This window comes from Rhinoderma darwinii, chromosome 6 (assembly GCF_050947455.1).
Source record: "Rhinoderma darwinii isolate aRhiDar2 chromosome 6, aRhiDar2.hap1, whole genome shotgun sequence".
Lineage (NCBI taxonomy): Eukaryota > Metazoa > Chordata > Amphibia > Anura > Rhinodermatidae > Rhinoderma > Rhinoderma darwinii.
In genome coordinates, this window is record NC_134692.1 from 81605956 (window position 1) to 81624756 (window position 18801).

At 44.7% G+C, this 18801-nt stretch overlaps 1 protein-coding gene across 2 annotated transcripts in view; it reads right to left on the reverse strand.

The window, feature by feature from the left end:
• MYO1B (myosin IB) overlaps positions 1 to 18801 on the reverse strand; it is a 376700-nt gene that overhangs the window by 133455 nt on the left and 224444 nt on the right. For both annotated transcript variants that reach the window (XM_075829974.1, XM_075829973.1), the window contains exons 15-16: positions 5664 to 5726; positions 3420 to 3620 (exon numbers count right to left, since the gene is read on the reverse strand). In XM_075829974.1, coding sequence (XP_075686089.1) covers positions 3420 to 3620; positions 5664 to 5726 — 264 coding nt within the window. The remainder of the gene's footprint in view (positions 1 to 3419; positions 3621 to 5663; positions 5727 to 18801) is intronic.

Consider the following 18801-nt stretch of genomic DNA (forward strand, 5'->3'; position numbering starts at 1 on the left):
GTTCGTTCGCCGCTCCGTTTCCTCGTGGCGTTCCGTGGCTCCTGCCCCTTCCCTTGCGTGTTCCCTGTTTGTTTTTCTGTGCACTTAGACAGCGTAGGGACCGCCGCCCAGTTGTACCTCGTCGCCTAGGGCGGGTCGTTGCAAGTAGGCAGGGACAGGGCGGTGGGTAGATTAGGGCTCACTTTCCCTTCACCTCCTTCCTGCCATTACATAATTACAAGCCCTTACCTAGTCTACCATTTCTCCTACGCTGACGCTATCATGGACCCCCTTGAGACCCTGACCCAGCAGATGCAGGGCCTCTCCCTACAGGTCCAGGCCCTGGCCCAAAGGGTCAATCAGGGTGACGCTGCTTTAGTAGTACCCCTCACCTCACCTCTAGAACCCGACCTCAAGTTAACTGACCGGTTTTCAGGGGACCGTAAGACGTTTCTCTCCTTCCGGGAGAGTTGCAGACTGTATTTCCGTCTAAAGCCCCACTCCTCAGGTTCCGAGAACCAGCGGGTGGGTATCATCATATCCCGACTCCAGGAAGGGCCCCAAGAGTGGGCCTTCTCCTTGGCTCCTGACGCCCCTGAACTTTCCTCTGTTGATCGTTTTTTCTCTGCCCTCAGACTCATTTACGACGAGACTGACAGGACTGCTTTAGCCGAGAGTCAGCTGGTGACCTTACGTCAGGGTAGGAGACCGGTTGAGGAATACTGTTCTGATTTTAGGAAGTGGTGCGTAGCTTCTCAGTGGAACGATCCACTCTCCCGGAGCCACCCTGGTTGGGCCAATAATCCTGAGGTAGAGGATGTTCATCGGGAACTGTGCACTGTCTGGGCCCAGGTTCAGAAGAACCTAGAGGCGTCCCAGAGAGCACAAAAGATTCAGGCGGATAGTAGACGTTCTGCTAACCCCCGGTTTGTCGTTGGGGATTTGGTCTGGTTGTCGTCCAGGAACTTGCGCCTTAAGGTCCCGTCCAGGAAGTTTGCTCCCCGATTTATTGGACCTTATAAGATCATTGAAGTCCTCAACCCTGTATCCTTCCGTCTGGAGCTCCCCCCATCCTTTCGCATACATGACGTCTTCCATGCCTCCCTCCTTAAACGCTGCTCCCCGTCCTGGTCCCCCTCGAGGATACCTCCTGTTCCCGTTCTCACCCCTGAGGGGGTGGAATTCGAGGTGGCCAAGATTATGGACAGTAGGATGGTCCAGGGCTCCCTCCAGTACCTGGTCCATTGGAGAGGATACGGGCCGGAGGAGAGGACTTGGGTACCTGCCCGTGATGTTCACGCTGGGGTATTGATCAGGAGGTTCCACCTTCTCTTCCCCACTAAACCGGGTCCCCTTAGTAAGGGTCCGGTGGCCCCTCATAAAAGGGGGAGTACTGTTAGGGATCTGCCAGGTACTTCATCTAGGTATACTCCTGGGATTAATCAATCCACACCTGAGGCCAGACCTGTTCGACTGACACCATCTCCCACCAACCAGGGTGGCAGGCTCAGGAGTGGGAGAGCCTATCGCGGCCTGGTCTGTCGGAGTTAGCTCCGCCCCCTGTCCTTTATTACCTGCCCTGTTCTCTCTCTCAGTGCTTGTAATTCTTTTGGATTCCTGGCCCCACTGCTGCTTGCTCCAGCCTGCTTCTGCCGTGCTTCTGCCTTGCTGCAGTTCTGCTTGACCTGCTTTGCTTTGCCCCTGGCTTGCTTCTGTCTCCGTGCCCGCTCGGGTGTACTCACTTCGTCCTGGTCCTGACTGTTCGTTCGCCGCTCCGTTTCCTCGTGGCGTTCCGTGGCTCCTGCCACTTCCCTTGTGTGTTCCCTGTTTGCTTTCCTGTGCACTTAGACAGCGTAGGGACCGCCGCCCAGTTGTACCTCGTCGCCTAGGGCGGGTCGTTGCAAGTAGGCAGGGACAGGGCGGTGGGTAGATTAGGGCTCACTTTCCCTTCACCTCCTTCCTGCCATTACAGTAACATATCAAAATATCTTTGGAATCAACAGAAGGTAACCAGAGATGATGGACAAAACAAGGCAATGGCTGCTAGACAAAACAAAAGTTATGAAACATACCGGTGGACATGATGGAAGTGTGAGATGAGACGTCTGCAGAAGTACGTGACTTTGCTGTGTCCGTATATGGACAGTGTAGTCATGCACTTCTCCTGTAGCGGCATCCCCGGCCATAGAGTCGGGGATTCCGCTGCAGAAGTGCGTGACTTCGCTGTGTCCATATATGGACAGTGTAGTCACTCACTTCTCCTGTAGCGGAATCCCCGGCCATAGAGTCGGGGATTCCGCTGCAGAAGTACGTGACTTTGCTGTGTCCATATATGGACAGTGTAGTCATGCACTTCTCCTGTAGCGGCTTCCCCAGCCATAGAGTCGGGGATTCCGCTGCAGAAGTACGTGACTTTGCTGTGTCCATATATGGACAGTGTAGTCATGCACTTCTCCTGTAGCGGCATCCCCGGCCATAGAGTCGGGGATTCCGCTGCAGAAGTGCGTGACTTTGCTGTGTCCATATATGGACAGTGTAGTCACTCACTTCTCCTGTAGCGGCATCCCCGGCCATAGAGTCGGGGATTCCGCTGCAGAAGTGCGTGACTTCGCTGTGTCCATATATGGACAGTGTAGTCACTCACTTCTCCTGTAGCGGCATCCCCGGCCATAGAGTCGGGGATTCCGCTGCAGAAGTGCGTGACTTCTCTGTGTCCATATATGGACAGTGTAGTCACTCACTTCTCCTGTAGCGGCATCCCCGGCCATAGAGTCGGGGATTCCGCTGCAGAAGTGCGTGACTTCGCTGTGTCCATATATGGACAGTGTAGTCATGCACTTCTCCTGTAGCGGCATCCCCGGCCATAGAGTCGGGGATTCCGCTGCAGAAGTGAGTGACTTCGCTGTGTCCATATCTGGACAGTGTAGTCACGCACTTCTCCTGTAGCGGAATCCCCAATCCCCGGCCGGGTATTGGGGATTCCGACTCCTACAGCGAGCAATAAAAGACCCTCCTCCTCCTCCTCCTCACATGCACTCTGCACTGTGAGGAGGAGGAGAGAGAGTGCGCGAGCGACGGTAGACCCGGCCATCACTCGGGACACATTCCGGTGATGGCCGGGTATTACCCGGCCCCATAGACTTCTATGGGAGCCGGGCGGCCGGGCACCCGGCCGAAAATAGAGCATGTCCTATTTTTTGACGGCCGGTTTTCCCGGCCGTCAAAAAATCGGTCGTGTGAATAGCCCCATTAGGGGTCTATTATTCCTAATGCAGCCGGGTGCCGGCCGATTTATGAACGGCCGGCACCCGGCCGGGAAACCCTGTCGTGTGAATCCCGCCTAAAGGTTTCTTGATTCTTATTTCTTGATTTATCTCCAGCTGCCCTACATAACATATAAATATTTAATAACAACATAGATAAACAGTTTTAAAAGATACCTTGCCAGCATAATGCTGAATCCTGAAGCAGCTGTGCGGTAGAGATGTGTCATTCAGGAAGCGAGAAGACTTGCTCATTCGGCTCTCAAAATGTTGGTGAGTGGCACAAATTTGATTGAGTTTCTCCAAGAATGTCTCGTCAGTAACTGTGCCCGGTCGCAAGCATTCTTCATCTAGCATGGCCAGGATTCCATTTTGGTTCTAAGGTTTTATAAGGAAATATACACTGAGAATATTACATATTGAACATTCAACCTCAAAACAAAAAAGTTAGGCAGCTCATGGCAATTTATTTCTATACTATATTTAACCCCTTCCCCCTGCTTGCATTCTGGGCCCTAATGACCAAGCCATTTTTATAGTTTTTCCATCGTTACATTCGAAGAGCTATAACTTTTTTATTTTCACGTTAACATGGCTCTATGAGGACTTGTTTTTTGCGTGAGGAGTTGTATTTTTAATGGCACCATTTTGGGGTATGTAGAATATTTTTATTAACTTTTTTTGGGGGGAGGGGGGATATAAAAAAAAAAACAGCAATTTAGCCATTCTATGCGTTTATTACTGTGCAGCGTAAATAACATGCTACCTTTATTCTATGGGTCGGTACGATTACGACGATACCAAATATGCATAGTTTTTTTTTATGTTTTACTACTACTGCAGAATAAAAACACTTTTGAAGTAAAATTATTTAATTTTGCATCTCTGCTTTCTAAGAGCCATAACTTTTTTATTTTTCTGTCAATGTCACCATATGAGGGCTTTTTTGTGGGACTTTGTTGCTACCATTTTGGGGTACATGGGACTTATTGATTAATCTTTTATTATTATTATTTTGGGGAAAATGGGAAAAAAGTAGCAATTTTGCATTTTTTTTTGCGTTTTTTTACTGGGTTCACCTTGCGGTTTAAATAATATGATAACTATTTTTTGGGTCATTACAATTGCATGGATACCATACATGTGTATTATTTTTTTTTTTTTTAATGTGTACCTTTTTAATTTTTATTTCAGTCTCACTAGGAGACTTTACTATGCGATCTTCAGATCACTGCTTTAATGCTTTGGTATACTTCGTATACCAGAGCATTATTGCCTGTCAGTAAAGAACGAACAGGCACGTCCTAATAGGTGTATAGCCAGGGCAGACCTGGGGGCCTTTGCTAGGCCCCCGGCTGCCATGGCACCCCATCGGATGACCGTAATTGCATTTGCGGGCCGCCGATAGGTGACAGAGGGAGCTCCAACCCTCTGTAAACAACTCAAATGCAGCGGTCGCTAATGACTACGGCATTTGAAGGGTTAAACTGCCGCGATCGAAGTAAACTTTGATTGCTACTGTTGGAGCAGGAGCCCGGCTGACACCAGACAGCCGAGCCCCAGCTCCAGCCTGCACGGCAGACACGTGCAGGACGTTGATTAGGCCGTCGTGAAAAGGCGGTGGCCTAGAATCAAGCCCACTAATGACCGCCGTGAAAAAGCATATTGGCAGTCATTAAGGGGTTAAACAGAACTGTTTTCAATTCTAAGTGTAATCTGTGAGTATATTAGATTATTACATGATAAAAATAGTCAATAGTTGCAGTCCATTGCTTGCATGTACATGAAACTTTAATGAAATTTGTGTACAAGCGTCTTGCAGCTGGTGCTATTAAAATTGCCAAATGGCAGAAGTCAGTGTGTAGCATCGGCCTTTAGTGTTTAGTGCTTTGCCGCCTTTTGAAAAGCGGTACCAGAGGTGAAAACAATGAGATTAAGTTAAGAAGTTGTGGGGTAAATTTTTGTGTATCTTAAGCCGGATTCACACGAGCGTGTTCAGTCCGTGATATACTGTCGGCCGCAGTTCCCGGACTGAACACACTGCAGGGAGCTGGGCTCTTATCATCATAGTTATCTATGATGCTAGAAGTCTCTGCCTCGCTGCGGGAAAACTGTCCCGTACTGAAAACATGTTTTCAGTACGGTACAGTAGTTCCGCGGAGAGGCAGGGACTCCTAGCGTCATAGATAACGATGATAGTAGGAGCCCAGCTCCCTGCAGTGTGCTCAGTCCGGGAAATGCGGCCGAACTGCAGACAGTATATCACGGACTGAACACGCTCGTGTGAATCCGGCCTTACAAAAAAAAAAAAGGGAAGAGTCTAAATAGTGATATGTGAATCAGGTCTTGTAGTAATCAGTTAATACACAGAAAGCTTTATAAAATGTAAAATCGAAGTTATCTTCTACAATTTGTACTTACATTCTCAATAAGATCACATATAATGGCATTGTTGAAGTATTGAATGTGCGTCCACTCAATTCCCTTAAAAAAATAAAAATAAATAGAAAATATTATACGTATCTATAGAAAACCATCATTTACACTCTGGAAGACACAGGCAAGAAATGAATTGCAGGTCAGATATCGGATTTCAAGTCTCTAGGGGCATTATCGATGCATTCCCATTCACTAAACTGCCAAATAGATCTGCAGTTAACAACTTTCTCATCACTTGCCTGCTGTGGTGGTCCCCCAACACACTGCAGATGCAGAGCAATGTTCTGCTCACCCCTTTTACACTGAATGAGTTAATGTCTCATAGGACCAGAAAGGCTGTATCTTTTTATCAACTGCTTGACCAAATTGAGTGCCCTTGACCAGACATGGTTTCCATTCCATTCCTGTTCTGTGTCAAATTCCCATGCACTTATATGGAACAAAGCCAAAAGCAAAAGGCAGTAAGCATTAAAGTCAGTGATGCGGTGTGTATTTGTCGTTTAGTTAGAAACAGTCCCTGCTCTGGTCCTTAGCAAATGAAAATAAATGTACAAAATGCATAATGGAAAAGAATGTTGATCTTCTGTAATACTGATAAATTAATTACAAAGACGAGTTGAGTCTAAAGGGATGCTGCTGTGTGGATTTAAATACCATCAAATTAAACATAACTCAAAACTTCAAGGGCCCCAAAATGCTGATGCTTTAGAACACACAGCTAGGCGATCCTGGCCCATTTTGGACATTAGCGCTCTGTCTGGTTTGGAGACACTTTAAAGAGACTCTGTCACCACATTATAAGTGCCCTATCTCCTACATAAGGAGATGGGCGCTGTAATGTAGGTGACAGTAATGCTTTTTATTTTAAAAAACGATCTTTTTTCACAACGTTAGGAGCGATTTTCATTTATGCTAATGAGCTTTCTTAATGCCCAAGTGGGCGTACTTTTACTTTCGACCAAGTGGGCGTTGTACAGAGGAGTGTATGACGCTGACCAATCGGCATCATGCACCCCTCTCCATTAATTTACACTGCACTAGCGATATAGTTATATCACTATGTGCAGCTACATACACAAGCCCTAACATTACTACAGTGTCCTGATAATGAATACACATGACCATCCAGCCTGGACGTCATGTGTACTCAGAATCCTGACACTTCTGACTCTTTCTTTGTGAGATTCCGGCAAGTGAAACCAAATCTCGCGAGATTACGGAGCTAAACGAGATTTCGTATCCGTTGCTGTAAATCTCACAGAAAAGAGTCAGAAGTATCAGGATTCCTTCGCGACCGCGGCATTTAAATTGTTAGAATCAGGGAGCGCCCTCTCAAACACACTATCGCCCCCCAGGCGGCACGATCAGCCGTTTACAGTGGTTGTTATATCAGCCTGGGGGCCTAATAAAGGCCAGGGCTTCAAAGGAGACTGTCAGAATCATGATATAATGCAATATATTAGTATTGCAATATATCATGCAAGCGATCCAACAATCGCTGCTTCAAGTCCCTAATTAAAAAAAAAAGTTAAAAACGGTTAAATAATTTTTTTTATAATGTTCCAAAAAAAATGTAATATTTTTTAAATTCACAAATAAAGTTTATTGTAAAACATCAGAAGTAAACACAGAGCATGGAGAGGTGTAGACATCATGTCCACTTCAAGTACAAAGAACTCAGTAATTCAATACAGCAATGTATCAGAAGAATCATTAATTCAGTCAATTAGAGCAATGAGAGTTATGGAGTATAAAAATGTCATACAAAACAATAGCATACAAAGCAATATAAAGTGAGCAGGGTATCTGGTAGTTTACACTCCTTTAATATTTAAGACCCAGCGTGTAGAGTCAATCACTGCCTAATGTATAGTATAAAGGGTTTAACCAGTGAACTAAAACTCAAACAGTTTCCACATGTAGTGATGCATAAAAATAAAACAGAAACATGTCAGGTAATATTCAGTAGAAGAACAGGACCTATAGCTAGTCCGAAACCAAATTTTGCGAGTTAAAAAAAAAAAGGAAATCCCATTCTATTGAGTCAAAGGCCTTAGCGGCATCCAGAGAGACTATAATACGGGTGCCAACATCCTCATGATTGGACTGCAAATTAGTGAACAGTCGGCGAAGGTTAATGGCCGTCACTTTACCAGGCATAAAGACCGTCTGTTCCGAATGTATCAGAGACAGTATAACCATATTGAGCCGTCTAGCAAGAAGTTTCACCATGATTTTAATGTCAGTCTGGAGGAGTGAGATGGGGCAGTAGGAATCACTTAATATAGGGTTTTTACCCGGTTTAGGCAATACTACTATAGTCGCCTCCATCATTGAACTGGGCAGTTTTCCAGGGTCCAAAGCCACCCGGTAAACATCCAAGAGACGTGTAGCCAAAAAATCAGCATGGGCCCTGTAAAATTCAATAGGCAGGCTGTCGCTACCAGGTGATTTAGACATCTGGAAGGAGGCCATGGAACTCCAGAATCTCATGTACAGTAATGGGGCCAGCTAAATAATCCCTGTGGGCATGCGATAGCAAGGGAAGGGTTATCTGCTCTAGATACTCAGCAATTTCCGTGGAAAATGTAGAGATGTGCAAGGAATATAATGCTTCATAATATGAGCGAAAGGTAGATAAAATTACATGTGGGTCAGAAGACTGGTTACCATCTGGAGGCTCAAGCAGTGAGATCACAGGGGGTTCCCTATCACCCTTGGCTATACAAGCCAAAAGTTTACCACATTTTTCACCGTGTTCATAATGATTGCTTGGAAAAGGCGGCTTTTTTCGGAGCCTTATTATTTAAAGAGGTGTGGTACAAACGAACTTTGCGAAGCCATTCTGACCTATGATCCCAGGTCGGATCGTTGGTGTACTGGAGTTCGGCTGCTAAGGCATCATTGGCCATTTGGAGTTTGTTACGCGCCAAACCTCTTTTCAAGTAATTAATTGCCACAGAGAGTGCCCCACGTGCATGCGCCTTGAAGGAGTCCCACACAACCAAAGGAAAAGCGCTACCGTAATTTTCAAGAAAAAGGCCATATATAAAGGCCAAAGGGTATATTGGGGAGTCTAATATGTAAATGGCCAGGGAAGTGATCAGAGACAGACCTAGAGAGATACTCTGCCGAATCCACAGCCGTCAGGAGGGAGGTGTGAACTAGCATTAAGTCAATACGGGATAAAGCCGCAAATTAAGGGGTAAAGCAAGAATATTGCCGGATAAGAGGATTTTTAGTTCTCCAGGCATCCGTAATATTGAACTCTAAAAAGGGGAGACTGGAGGGAGGAGAGAGCCGAAGCTACAGGGTCTTAACCAGGGCGGAGGAATTTGTCTAAATGCTAATCCCAGATGAAGTTAAAATCACCCAGCCAAATACTAGGCACAGACGGATGACCGGCTATAAACGACAGGATGGCATTGATAGTGGCAAGGGAAAAAGGAGAGGGGATATAAACTCCTATCAGGAGAAATGGCCTATGATAAATGAGTGTGCATCAGAACAAATTTACCACTCGGGTCCGAAGACATTATCTATCAGGTGAAAGTGGACAGAGCGTTTCATCAATAGTGAGACACCCCTGACCAAATTAGTGAAGGTGGAATGATATGACCAGTCAATCCAGGGTCTATTTAGGAGACGGAGCCTGTCACCTGTCATGTGGGTCTCCTGAAGGCATATAATATCACAATTATGCTTTTGTAAATACCGAAACACAAGAGCTCTCTTAATGCGGTCATTGAGACTCTCACATTCCACGTTAAAAAGGACACTAAGAAGACATGGTGAAAGGCAAAAGTACAAATCTAGGCCCGACCCCTTAGGACATATATATACATGAGCAGCATAATATACCTGAGACTTGCAAAGATTAGAAGTGTGATATGCACTGTGGAAAAAAACATGCAAAAAAAACGAGTGGAAACAAATCCCCCCCCCCCTCCCTACTATCATACACGAAGGCATGAAGTCTTGGATCCCTTAAATGAAAAGTAGTCATAACAGTAGTACAAATTACAAACAGTTGTTATCAAAGAGCATGAAAAAGAAGGGTTCAAGGGTGCAGCCCCCCAGTAGAAAAAGGATACTGAAGAATGAAGGTGTCCATACGGTGAACGAATGATCCACAGTTCTATCGCAGGATGTCAGAGACGAGAAGTGTTCTATAAAGCTTGGAACCACGGTAAAGTAGAACTACACAGCTACAAATGTCAGAAATTAGCATCCGGACAACAGGGAGAGCCTGCTTGACCACGAGGGTGAGTCTCCAACCAGTCGAGGACCTCTAGGGGAGTGGTGAAGAAATGTGATCTGCCATCCGCCAGAACTTTCAACCACGCAGGGTACAACATTGCGTATTTGAGATCAAGTTCCTTGAGCTTTCTCTTGGCAGTGAGGAAAAAAGCGCTCTTCTTCTGAACCTCAATAGAGAAATCAGGGTAAACTGGGGTCTGTGAGATGCCATACGGAATTGATCCTTTTTCTCTTGTGAGTTTAAGGATAGTGTCCCTGTCCCGGTAGTTGAGGAGTTTAGCAATAAACGTGCAAGGCGGAGCTCCCGGAGGTTGAGGTTTGGACAGAATTTCTCCCTGCCGAAGGTGGTAGTGAGCAGATTTTCCAAAAAGGATTCAGGAGAGAAGCCTTCCGAACCCTCCGGCAAGCCTATAAAGCGTAGCGGGGCTCGATCCTCCAGAGTACTGACTCTATTTTCCACCTCCGTCACCCTTTCTCTGGTGTGCTGTGCATCTTGGTGTAGAAGAGAAATATTAACCTTAATCTCCTCAATACATGTGGTGAGGGTGGTTTGACATGTACGAATGGCCGCCAGTACCTTCAAAGCATCAGGATTAGAGTCCGATACAGAAGAAAATAGCTGTTCCGAATCCACCAGACTTTGGTTAGCGATCTGTGAGGAAGAAGGCTTAGATGCCAAGGAGTCCCCTCTCCGAAACTGGTCCAGCTTGGCCGTGGATTTGGTTTGCGATTTCGGGGGCGCCATGACTGGGAGTTAAGTAGCTGTGAATACAGGCGTATGGAGCACCACTGCGTATTTAGACCACTGTGAGGGTATTCAGCACCCAGACAATGTTAAAACATTACATCACACAGGAGTTATTAAGGTAAAGGGACACAAGGGGATCTTCATCAGGCAGTGGGGGGGCCCTTTGGAAAGGTCGGCAAAAAACAGTGCGTTTGCAGGTTACACACAAACAGGGGTGGCGCGGTATCTTGGCAACATAGCAATGGGCATGTCGACAGCACAGAAGAATGACGTGTAGATAAGGCCACAGGATTTATCAAACCATCAAATCAATATCAGTAAAGCAGGGTACAGCGGCACAGTTCCAGTGAACTTCTAGGCACAACGAGGCAGGAAGCTTGTGGATCACCTGTTGTAGGTGAGGGCCTGCAGGGTTGGAGAGACCCTGCGAGCCCAGATGGCTACAAAGCTTATATGCAGGGGGGGTGCCTCCGATGTGGGGACTCACAAGCAGGCGATATCCAGCTACAGATAATGCTGGGAGAACCTCCGGGATGAATCCAAAATGGTCGGCCGCAACCAGTGTGACCAGACACACCGACCCGACAATCCTGAGCCGGTGAGTTTAAGAGCCGTTTACTCCAGAGGAGCTGTATGGTTCCAGTCCGGCAGGAAGTAGCCTGCGTCCGGCCACCTCAGTCACTCCGGGCCAGGGATTCAGCCCCAGACCAGGCCCGGGGAGCTTCAGGCCACAAAAGGTTATCTCCCCAGGAAACCGGCACCCTACAGGGGGAGTCCACTCAGGAGGAGATGCAGTTGCCGCCGGAACACGGTCACTCAGGCCCCAGCCACCCACCGCTCCTTGAGCCCGCGGCTTCAGGCTGGACAGTAGGCCGCAACCGCAAAAGGTAGGCAGGAACCCCAATACTGGTCCAGACAGGTACACCAGCCTCCGCAAGATGGGATTCACCTCCCAGGTGAGTGCTGTGACCCCGTATACAGGAGGATTGCAGAGGATAATATTGCTGGGATGGGATCTCCAGCAAAACGTGTCAGTCTAGCTCCACATCCAAGCCACGCCCCCCAAAAAACATCTAATTAAAAAGTTAAAAAAAAAAAAAACACCTTTTCCCATTTTTACCCTAAAGAAATGTTAAAAAAAAATAAAAGTTAACATAACTGGTATCGCCGCATCCATAAAAGTCTGAACATACAAATTGCTGTTTTTTGGTCTCCTTAGCTCTCCAAAAAAAGGAATAAAAAAAAGTGATTAAAAAGTTGCATGCACAGTGAAAACTACAGCTTGCCCCGCAAACTTTAAGCCCTCACACCTCTTGATTGATGGAAAAATAAAGTTATGCCTCTCAGAATATGTCGACACAATGGACGCCCGATGGACGCCGTAAAAACAAAACTCCCAAAAAATGGTGTAATCGTTTTTTTGCCCATTTCACTCCACAAATATTTATTTTTTTCAGATTCCCAGTACATTATGCAGTACAATAAATGGTGCTATGAAAAACTACAACTTGTTCCGCACAAAACAAGCCTTCATACGACTATGTCCACGAAGAAATAGAAAAGTTATGGCTTTTGGAAGGCGGGGAGGAAACAACTAAAATGAAAAACTCAAATTGGCCGGTTCTTTAAGGGGTTAAAATTACAGCCAGTTCGGAGAACCTGGGTGAAGTGGGAACCTGGAACCGGTACCCTGCACCCCTTAGAACACGGATACAATTGATTTGCCTAGGGCTAGGCACAGGATGCCTCGCCATCTATCGCTTTAGCGATGATGCAGTCAGCGAGATATTGTCATTGCGTCCTGCTGTATGATGACTGGCATCGCCTGAGGACAGGATTGTTCAGGCTATACTGGGAGCTGTAGTTTTATGCCGTACAAACTTATATGGCAGGGGTTAAACTGAATTTGCAAATCATCTCTGTACTGAGCTGTATTTGTGCTTGTGCTGTATATATGTACTGAGCTTGGTTCTGGTGATGTATATATGTACTGAGCTTGGTTCTGGAGTTATATACAACATAACAACCAAGCTCAATACATATATACTGCACCAAAGAGAAGCCCAGTACATGTATGCAACTCCAGAACCAAGCTCAGCATGCATATATATATATATATATACATATATACACACACACACACACACATATATACACATGCATATACACACACACACACACACACACACACAGCCCCAAAACAAAGCTCAGTACATAAATACAGCACAAAAACCAAGCTCCATACATATATACAGCATAACAACCAAGCTCAAAACATATATACTGCACCAAAGAGAAGCCCAGTACATGTATGCAACTCCAGAACCAAGCTCCGCATGCATATATATATATATATATATATATATATATATATACACACACACACACACACACACACACATATATACACATGCATATACACACACACACACACACACACACACACAGCCCCAAAACAAAGCTCAGTACATAAATACAGCACCAAAACCAAGCTCCATACATATATACAGCATAACAACCAAGCTCAATACATATATACTGCACCAAAGAGAAGCCCAGTACATGTATGCAACTCCAGAACCAAGCTCAGCATGCATATTATATATATATATATATATATATATATATATATATATATATATATCGATATATATATATATATCGATATATATATACACACATGCATATACACACACACACACACACACACACACACACACACACACACATACACAGCACCACAACAAAGCTCAGTACATAAATACAGCACCAAAACCAAGCTCAATACATATATACAGCACCAAAGAGAAGCTCAGTACATATATACAACTCTAGAACCAAGCTCCGCATATAAATACGGCACCAAAACCAAGCTCAGTACATTTATTCATGTACGGAGCTTGTTTTTGGTGCTGTATATATGTATGGAGCCTGGTTTCGGTGCAGTATATACGTATTGTGCTTGGTTCTAGTACTATATTTATGTACTCAGCTCGATTCTGGTGTTGTATGTATGTACTGAGCTTGGTTCTGGCAGACGGGAGATTTGTCGCAGCTTACTGCAGACGCCGCACTGTCCTCCACCCTTCTCACAGAGCACAGTTAAATGGGCTGAGCACACTTAGGATAATGAATGTGGACATATAGGTCTATACATACTGTGTGAGTTTAATATAATGTGTGGGTAGGTATGTATGCTTATGTAGATATATACAAAGTATGGAAATCTAGTTAAACATTCTGGACAGGGAATTTTTTATTTAGAGTCCACTTCAATATAGGGTGTATTTGTAATATTGTAATTGTTTTAATTAATTATTAGAATAATTTCCCATGGAGCAAAACAACGACGACCCCCCCCCCCCCACCCCCGTATGTCTTTGTCGGCAAAAAGGAGAACCTATTAAAAATTTGAATCCCATCCCTGTGTAAGCCCTAGAGATATTGTGATTCTTGAGCTGACAGCTGCTACCCAGACATTTCCTTAGTAAACGCTCCAGTTATTGATGTCCTCTAAATCATGCGGTGACAGTAAAAATGCAAGTTGGCTTGAGTTTTCTAGAAAGTTTGTGTAAACATTGTTGTCTCTTGTGTCTTTACTATTTATGCTATAATAATTTGAGAATGTAAATATAAAGTTATGTTTCCCAACTACAGTACATCACAAAAACTACACCGTGATTACAGCCAAACCCATCAAGACATCAGTCTAATTTCATATTCACTACAAGAATAATAATGTCCTGCACTGCTGAAAATAATAATCAGGTGCAAGGTATACATTTTAGAAAGTTGCTATCGGTGGCACCTGTACACATTTGGGGAGTTATTTACAGTTAAAATGGGTTTTCCCCATCAGACATTTATGGCATATCGACAGGATCTGGGACAGGATCTATCTCTAGAACGGGGCCCCCTAAACCCTGTTCAACCTCTGTGTTGTGGCTGAATCGTGTGATTTCCGACTATGAAAATGAATGGTAGTTCCAAAAACAGCATAGCTTGCATGCTATGTGGCTTTTTACAACTGCCTCTCACTACTATGGAAGTTCCGTACACAGCGTAGCTCAGCGAGCTATGCGGCTTACGTAATTCATAGTCAGAAATCACACAATTCAGTCACAACACAGAGGAAGAACGGGGTTTAAGATGCCCCGTTCTAGAGATAGATGCGGGTTCCACCTCTGGGACCCACATCTATCTGACAATTGAGACCTATCATGTGGATGTGTCAAATGTCTCTGATGGGGGAAAACCCCTTTAAGGGGAGAGGAACTGGGGATAAAAGGAAACTGTATAACCCCATAGAGCTGTACGTTGTATTTTATCCTGATACATGTTATCATACATTGTTTAATCTAGCAGAAATGGATGAGGAGGTTTAACTACATATTTAGTCATACAAATTGAATGACATTTAATTTGAGCCCTGACTGTTCGGGTATGTTCACACGGCTTATTTTGGGCCGTTTTTCGGGCCGTATACGGCTGAAAAATCGGAAGCAAAACGCCTCCAAACATCTGCCCATTGATTTCAATGGGAAATACAGCGTTTACGCGGCCGTTTTGAAAAATGGCCACGTAAAAAAAACGCCCACGAAAAAAAAGTGCATGTCACTTCTTCAGCCGTTTTTGGAGAAGTTTTTCATTGACTATAGAAAAACAGCTCCAAAAACGCCTGAAAATCAGGAGCAGTTTTCCATTGAAAACAGCTCCGTATTTTCAGACGTTTTTGGTTAAGCGTGTGAACATACCCTCATAGTATTTGGTAAAGAAACATACACAAAGGGCCTGTCCATTCACATTACAATGCATCTTCACATCTGACATTACATGCTGCGCAATTCAAGAAAACGTACAACCATGAGAAATAGCCAGCCCATAAACTGTATGGTAAAGTTAAACATCTTCATAACCAAAAGTATCTGATACTGTAAGAGAATTAGAGAAACATTTCTGTTTCATAGAAGTCTGCACTTATAGGTTCTAAATGATGGAAAGGGAGTTTTTCATTTTTATACATTTTAAGTTGGGAAATGTTGCTTAGTATTGTTGATTTTGAACGATTGATGTGTGTGTGTGTGTGTGTTTGGCCGAGTCCTCTTGACTCACCCCCCCCCCCCTTGTTCTCTGTCGCAAATGGTTGCAGGCACTTATATTTCCTCTAAAGATGTTACACCACCGAGTAAAGTTTTGAGCTGGAATGTGCAGGGACTAAATTCGAAATTTTAACGAGCGGTAGCTGTGGATTTTGTTACGAAGCCCTCCCCGCACATTATATGCCTGCAAGAAACACACCTGACCGGGCAGAAGATCCTTTCCTTTAAGGGTGCTTGGGTTGCCAGAGGATATCACTCTACTTACTCCACTTACTCACATGGGGCATCTATTTTAACCCCTTAACGCTCCATGACCTACTATTAGGTCATGCTAACTGTAGCGTTCGCGCTCAGTGACCTAATAGTAGGTCATGGAGTAAACACGGCGCCGTTCGCGCGGGGCGCGTTCATGAGCTGTGATAGCTGCTGTTTCCGACAGCAGACTATCACTGCTCAATGTGCCGGGACCGATCGCGGAGCTCCCCCGCCGATTAACCCCTCAGAAGCCGCGTTCAATAGCGATCGCGGCTTCTTAGGGGTTAATCCGCCATCGCCGGCCTGCTACACGATAGCGGCCGGCGATGGTGACTATGGCAACCGGACACCAAACAATGGCGTCCGGCTATGCCATAGACGGAAGCCTAGTGGGTCCTGACAACGTCAGGACCCACTATGCTTGCTGTCAGTGAGTAGCTGACAGCTCTAATACACTGCACTACGCATGTAGTGCAGTGTATTAGAATAGCGATCAGGGCCTCCTGCCCTCATGTCCCCTAGTGGGACAAAGTAATAAAGTAAAAAAAAAGTAAAAAAAAGATGTGTAAAAATAAGAAAATAAAAGTTTTAAAAGTAATAAAAGTAAAAGTCCCACTTTTTCCCTTATCAGTCCTTTATTATTAATAAAAATATATAAACAAACAAATAAACTATACATAATTGGTATCGCCGCGTCCGTAACGGCCTGAACTACAAAATTATTTTGTTATTTATCCCGCACGGTGAACGCCGTAAAAAAATATATTGATAAACCGTACCACAATCACAATTCTTTGGTCACTTCACCTCCCAAAAAATGGAATAAAAAGAGATCAAAAAGTCGCATGTACCGAAAAATGGTCCTGATCGAAACTACAGTTCGTTACGCAAAAAATAAGTCCTCGCACGGCTTTATTGATTGAAAAATAAAAACGTTCTGGCTCTTAGAATAAGGTAACACAAAAAGTGAATGATTGTTTACAAAACGTATTTTATTGTGCAAACGCCATAAGACATAAAAAAACTATAAACATCTGGTATCGACGTGATCGTATCGCCCCGCAGAATAAAGTGAATATGTCATTTATAGTGCACGGTGAACGCTGTAAAAAAAAAAGTATACAAAAACAATAGTAGAATTGCTGTTTATTAGTCACCACGCCACCTAAAAATGGAATAAAAACTGATCAAAAAGCCGCATGCACCCCAAGAAAACTACAATGGATTCCTCAAGGGGTCTAGTTTCCAAATTGGGGTCACTTTTGGGGGGTTTCCAATGTTTTGGCACCACAAGACCTCTTCAAACCGGACATGGTGCCTAATAAAAAAGAGGGCTCAAAATCCACTAGGTGCTCCTTTGCTTCGGAGGCCGGTGCTTCAGTCCATTACCGCCCGAGGGCCACATGTGGGATATTTCTCAAAACTGCAGAATCTGGGCAATAAGTATTGAGTTGTGTTTCTCTGATAAATCCTTTTGTGTTATAAAAAAAATGGTATAAAAAGAGTAAATTTCACCTCTACTTTGCTCTAAATTTCTGTGAAACACCTAAAGGGTTCATAAACTTTCTAAATGCTGTTGTGAAAACTTTGAGGGGTCTAGTTTCTAAAATGGGGTGTTTGATAGGGGTTTCTAATATATGGGCCCCTCAAAGCAACTTCAGAAATGAACTGGAACCTAAAAAAATAAATAAATGAGGCAATACTTCGCTTCTTACATTATACTGATAATGAGCCGTGCCCACCCCGAGATGACCCCAGTTTTGACCGTTTGGATAAACGGAGACCCCTATTAGACCGTTTCAGTGCCCGGTTTTCCCAAGCATACACCCCCGAGAAGTGTTTTTCTATTGATGAGTCCCTGGTACATTTTAAAGGGAGGGTTCAATTCCGCCAGTACCTGCCAGGTAAGAGGGCAAGGTATGGCGTGAAGATGTATAAGCTGCGAGAGGGCATCAGGGTATACCTACAGATTTAGGATATATGAAGGAAAGGCCACCCGCAAACCAGACTGCATCCTGGACTACAATAGGTACATGGGAGGGATGGATTTGTCAAATCAAGTCCTGAAGCCCTACAGCGCCATGCGGTGTGGTATAAGAAGCTGGCCGGGCACATCATACAGATGGCATTGTACAATGTGTACGTGCTACGTCGATGTTCAGGCCAGAGGGGAACTTTCCTGGAATTTCAAGATCTAATCTTTAGGGACCAGGAAGGGGGGGCACCCAGTACTTCTGGAAGCGAGGCCACACGCATCGTACCAGGGCAACACTTTCCAGGAGAGGTTCCCCAAACCGGTGGAAAGGGAAAGAGTCAAAAGAGGTGCAGAGTCTGCTATAAGAGGGGGATAAGGAAGAACACAATATACCAATGTGACACGTGTCTCGAAAAACCAGAGCTCTGTATAAAAGATTGTTTTAAAATGTATCATACATCCCTTGATTTTTAATTTACCCTGATGCACTCCGCACAGCTTACCCCCCTCATCTTTCCCTTCTGAGCCCTGCCGTATGCCCAGGCAGCTGATAACAGCCACATGTAGGGTATTGCCGTACCCAGGAGAACCCACATTACAATTTAAGGGGTGTATATCTCCGGTGGCGCATGCTGGGCACACTATATTGGACACTGAAATGGCATATATATATATAAAATTGCAAATCTCACACTGCACCATCTGCTGCGCATTATCTTTTACACAGTACCTGTGGGGTCAAAATGCTTACTACACCTCTAGATGAATGTCTTAAGGGGTGTA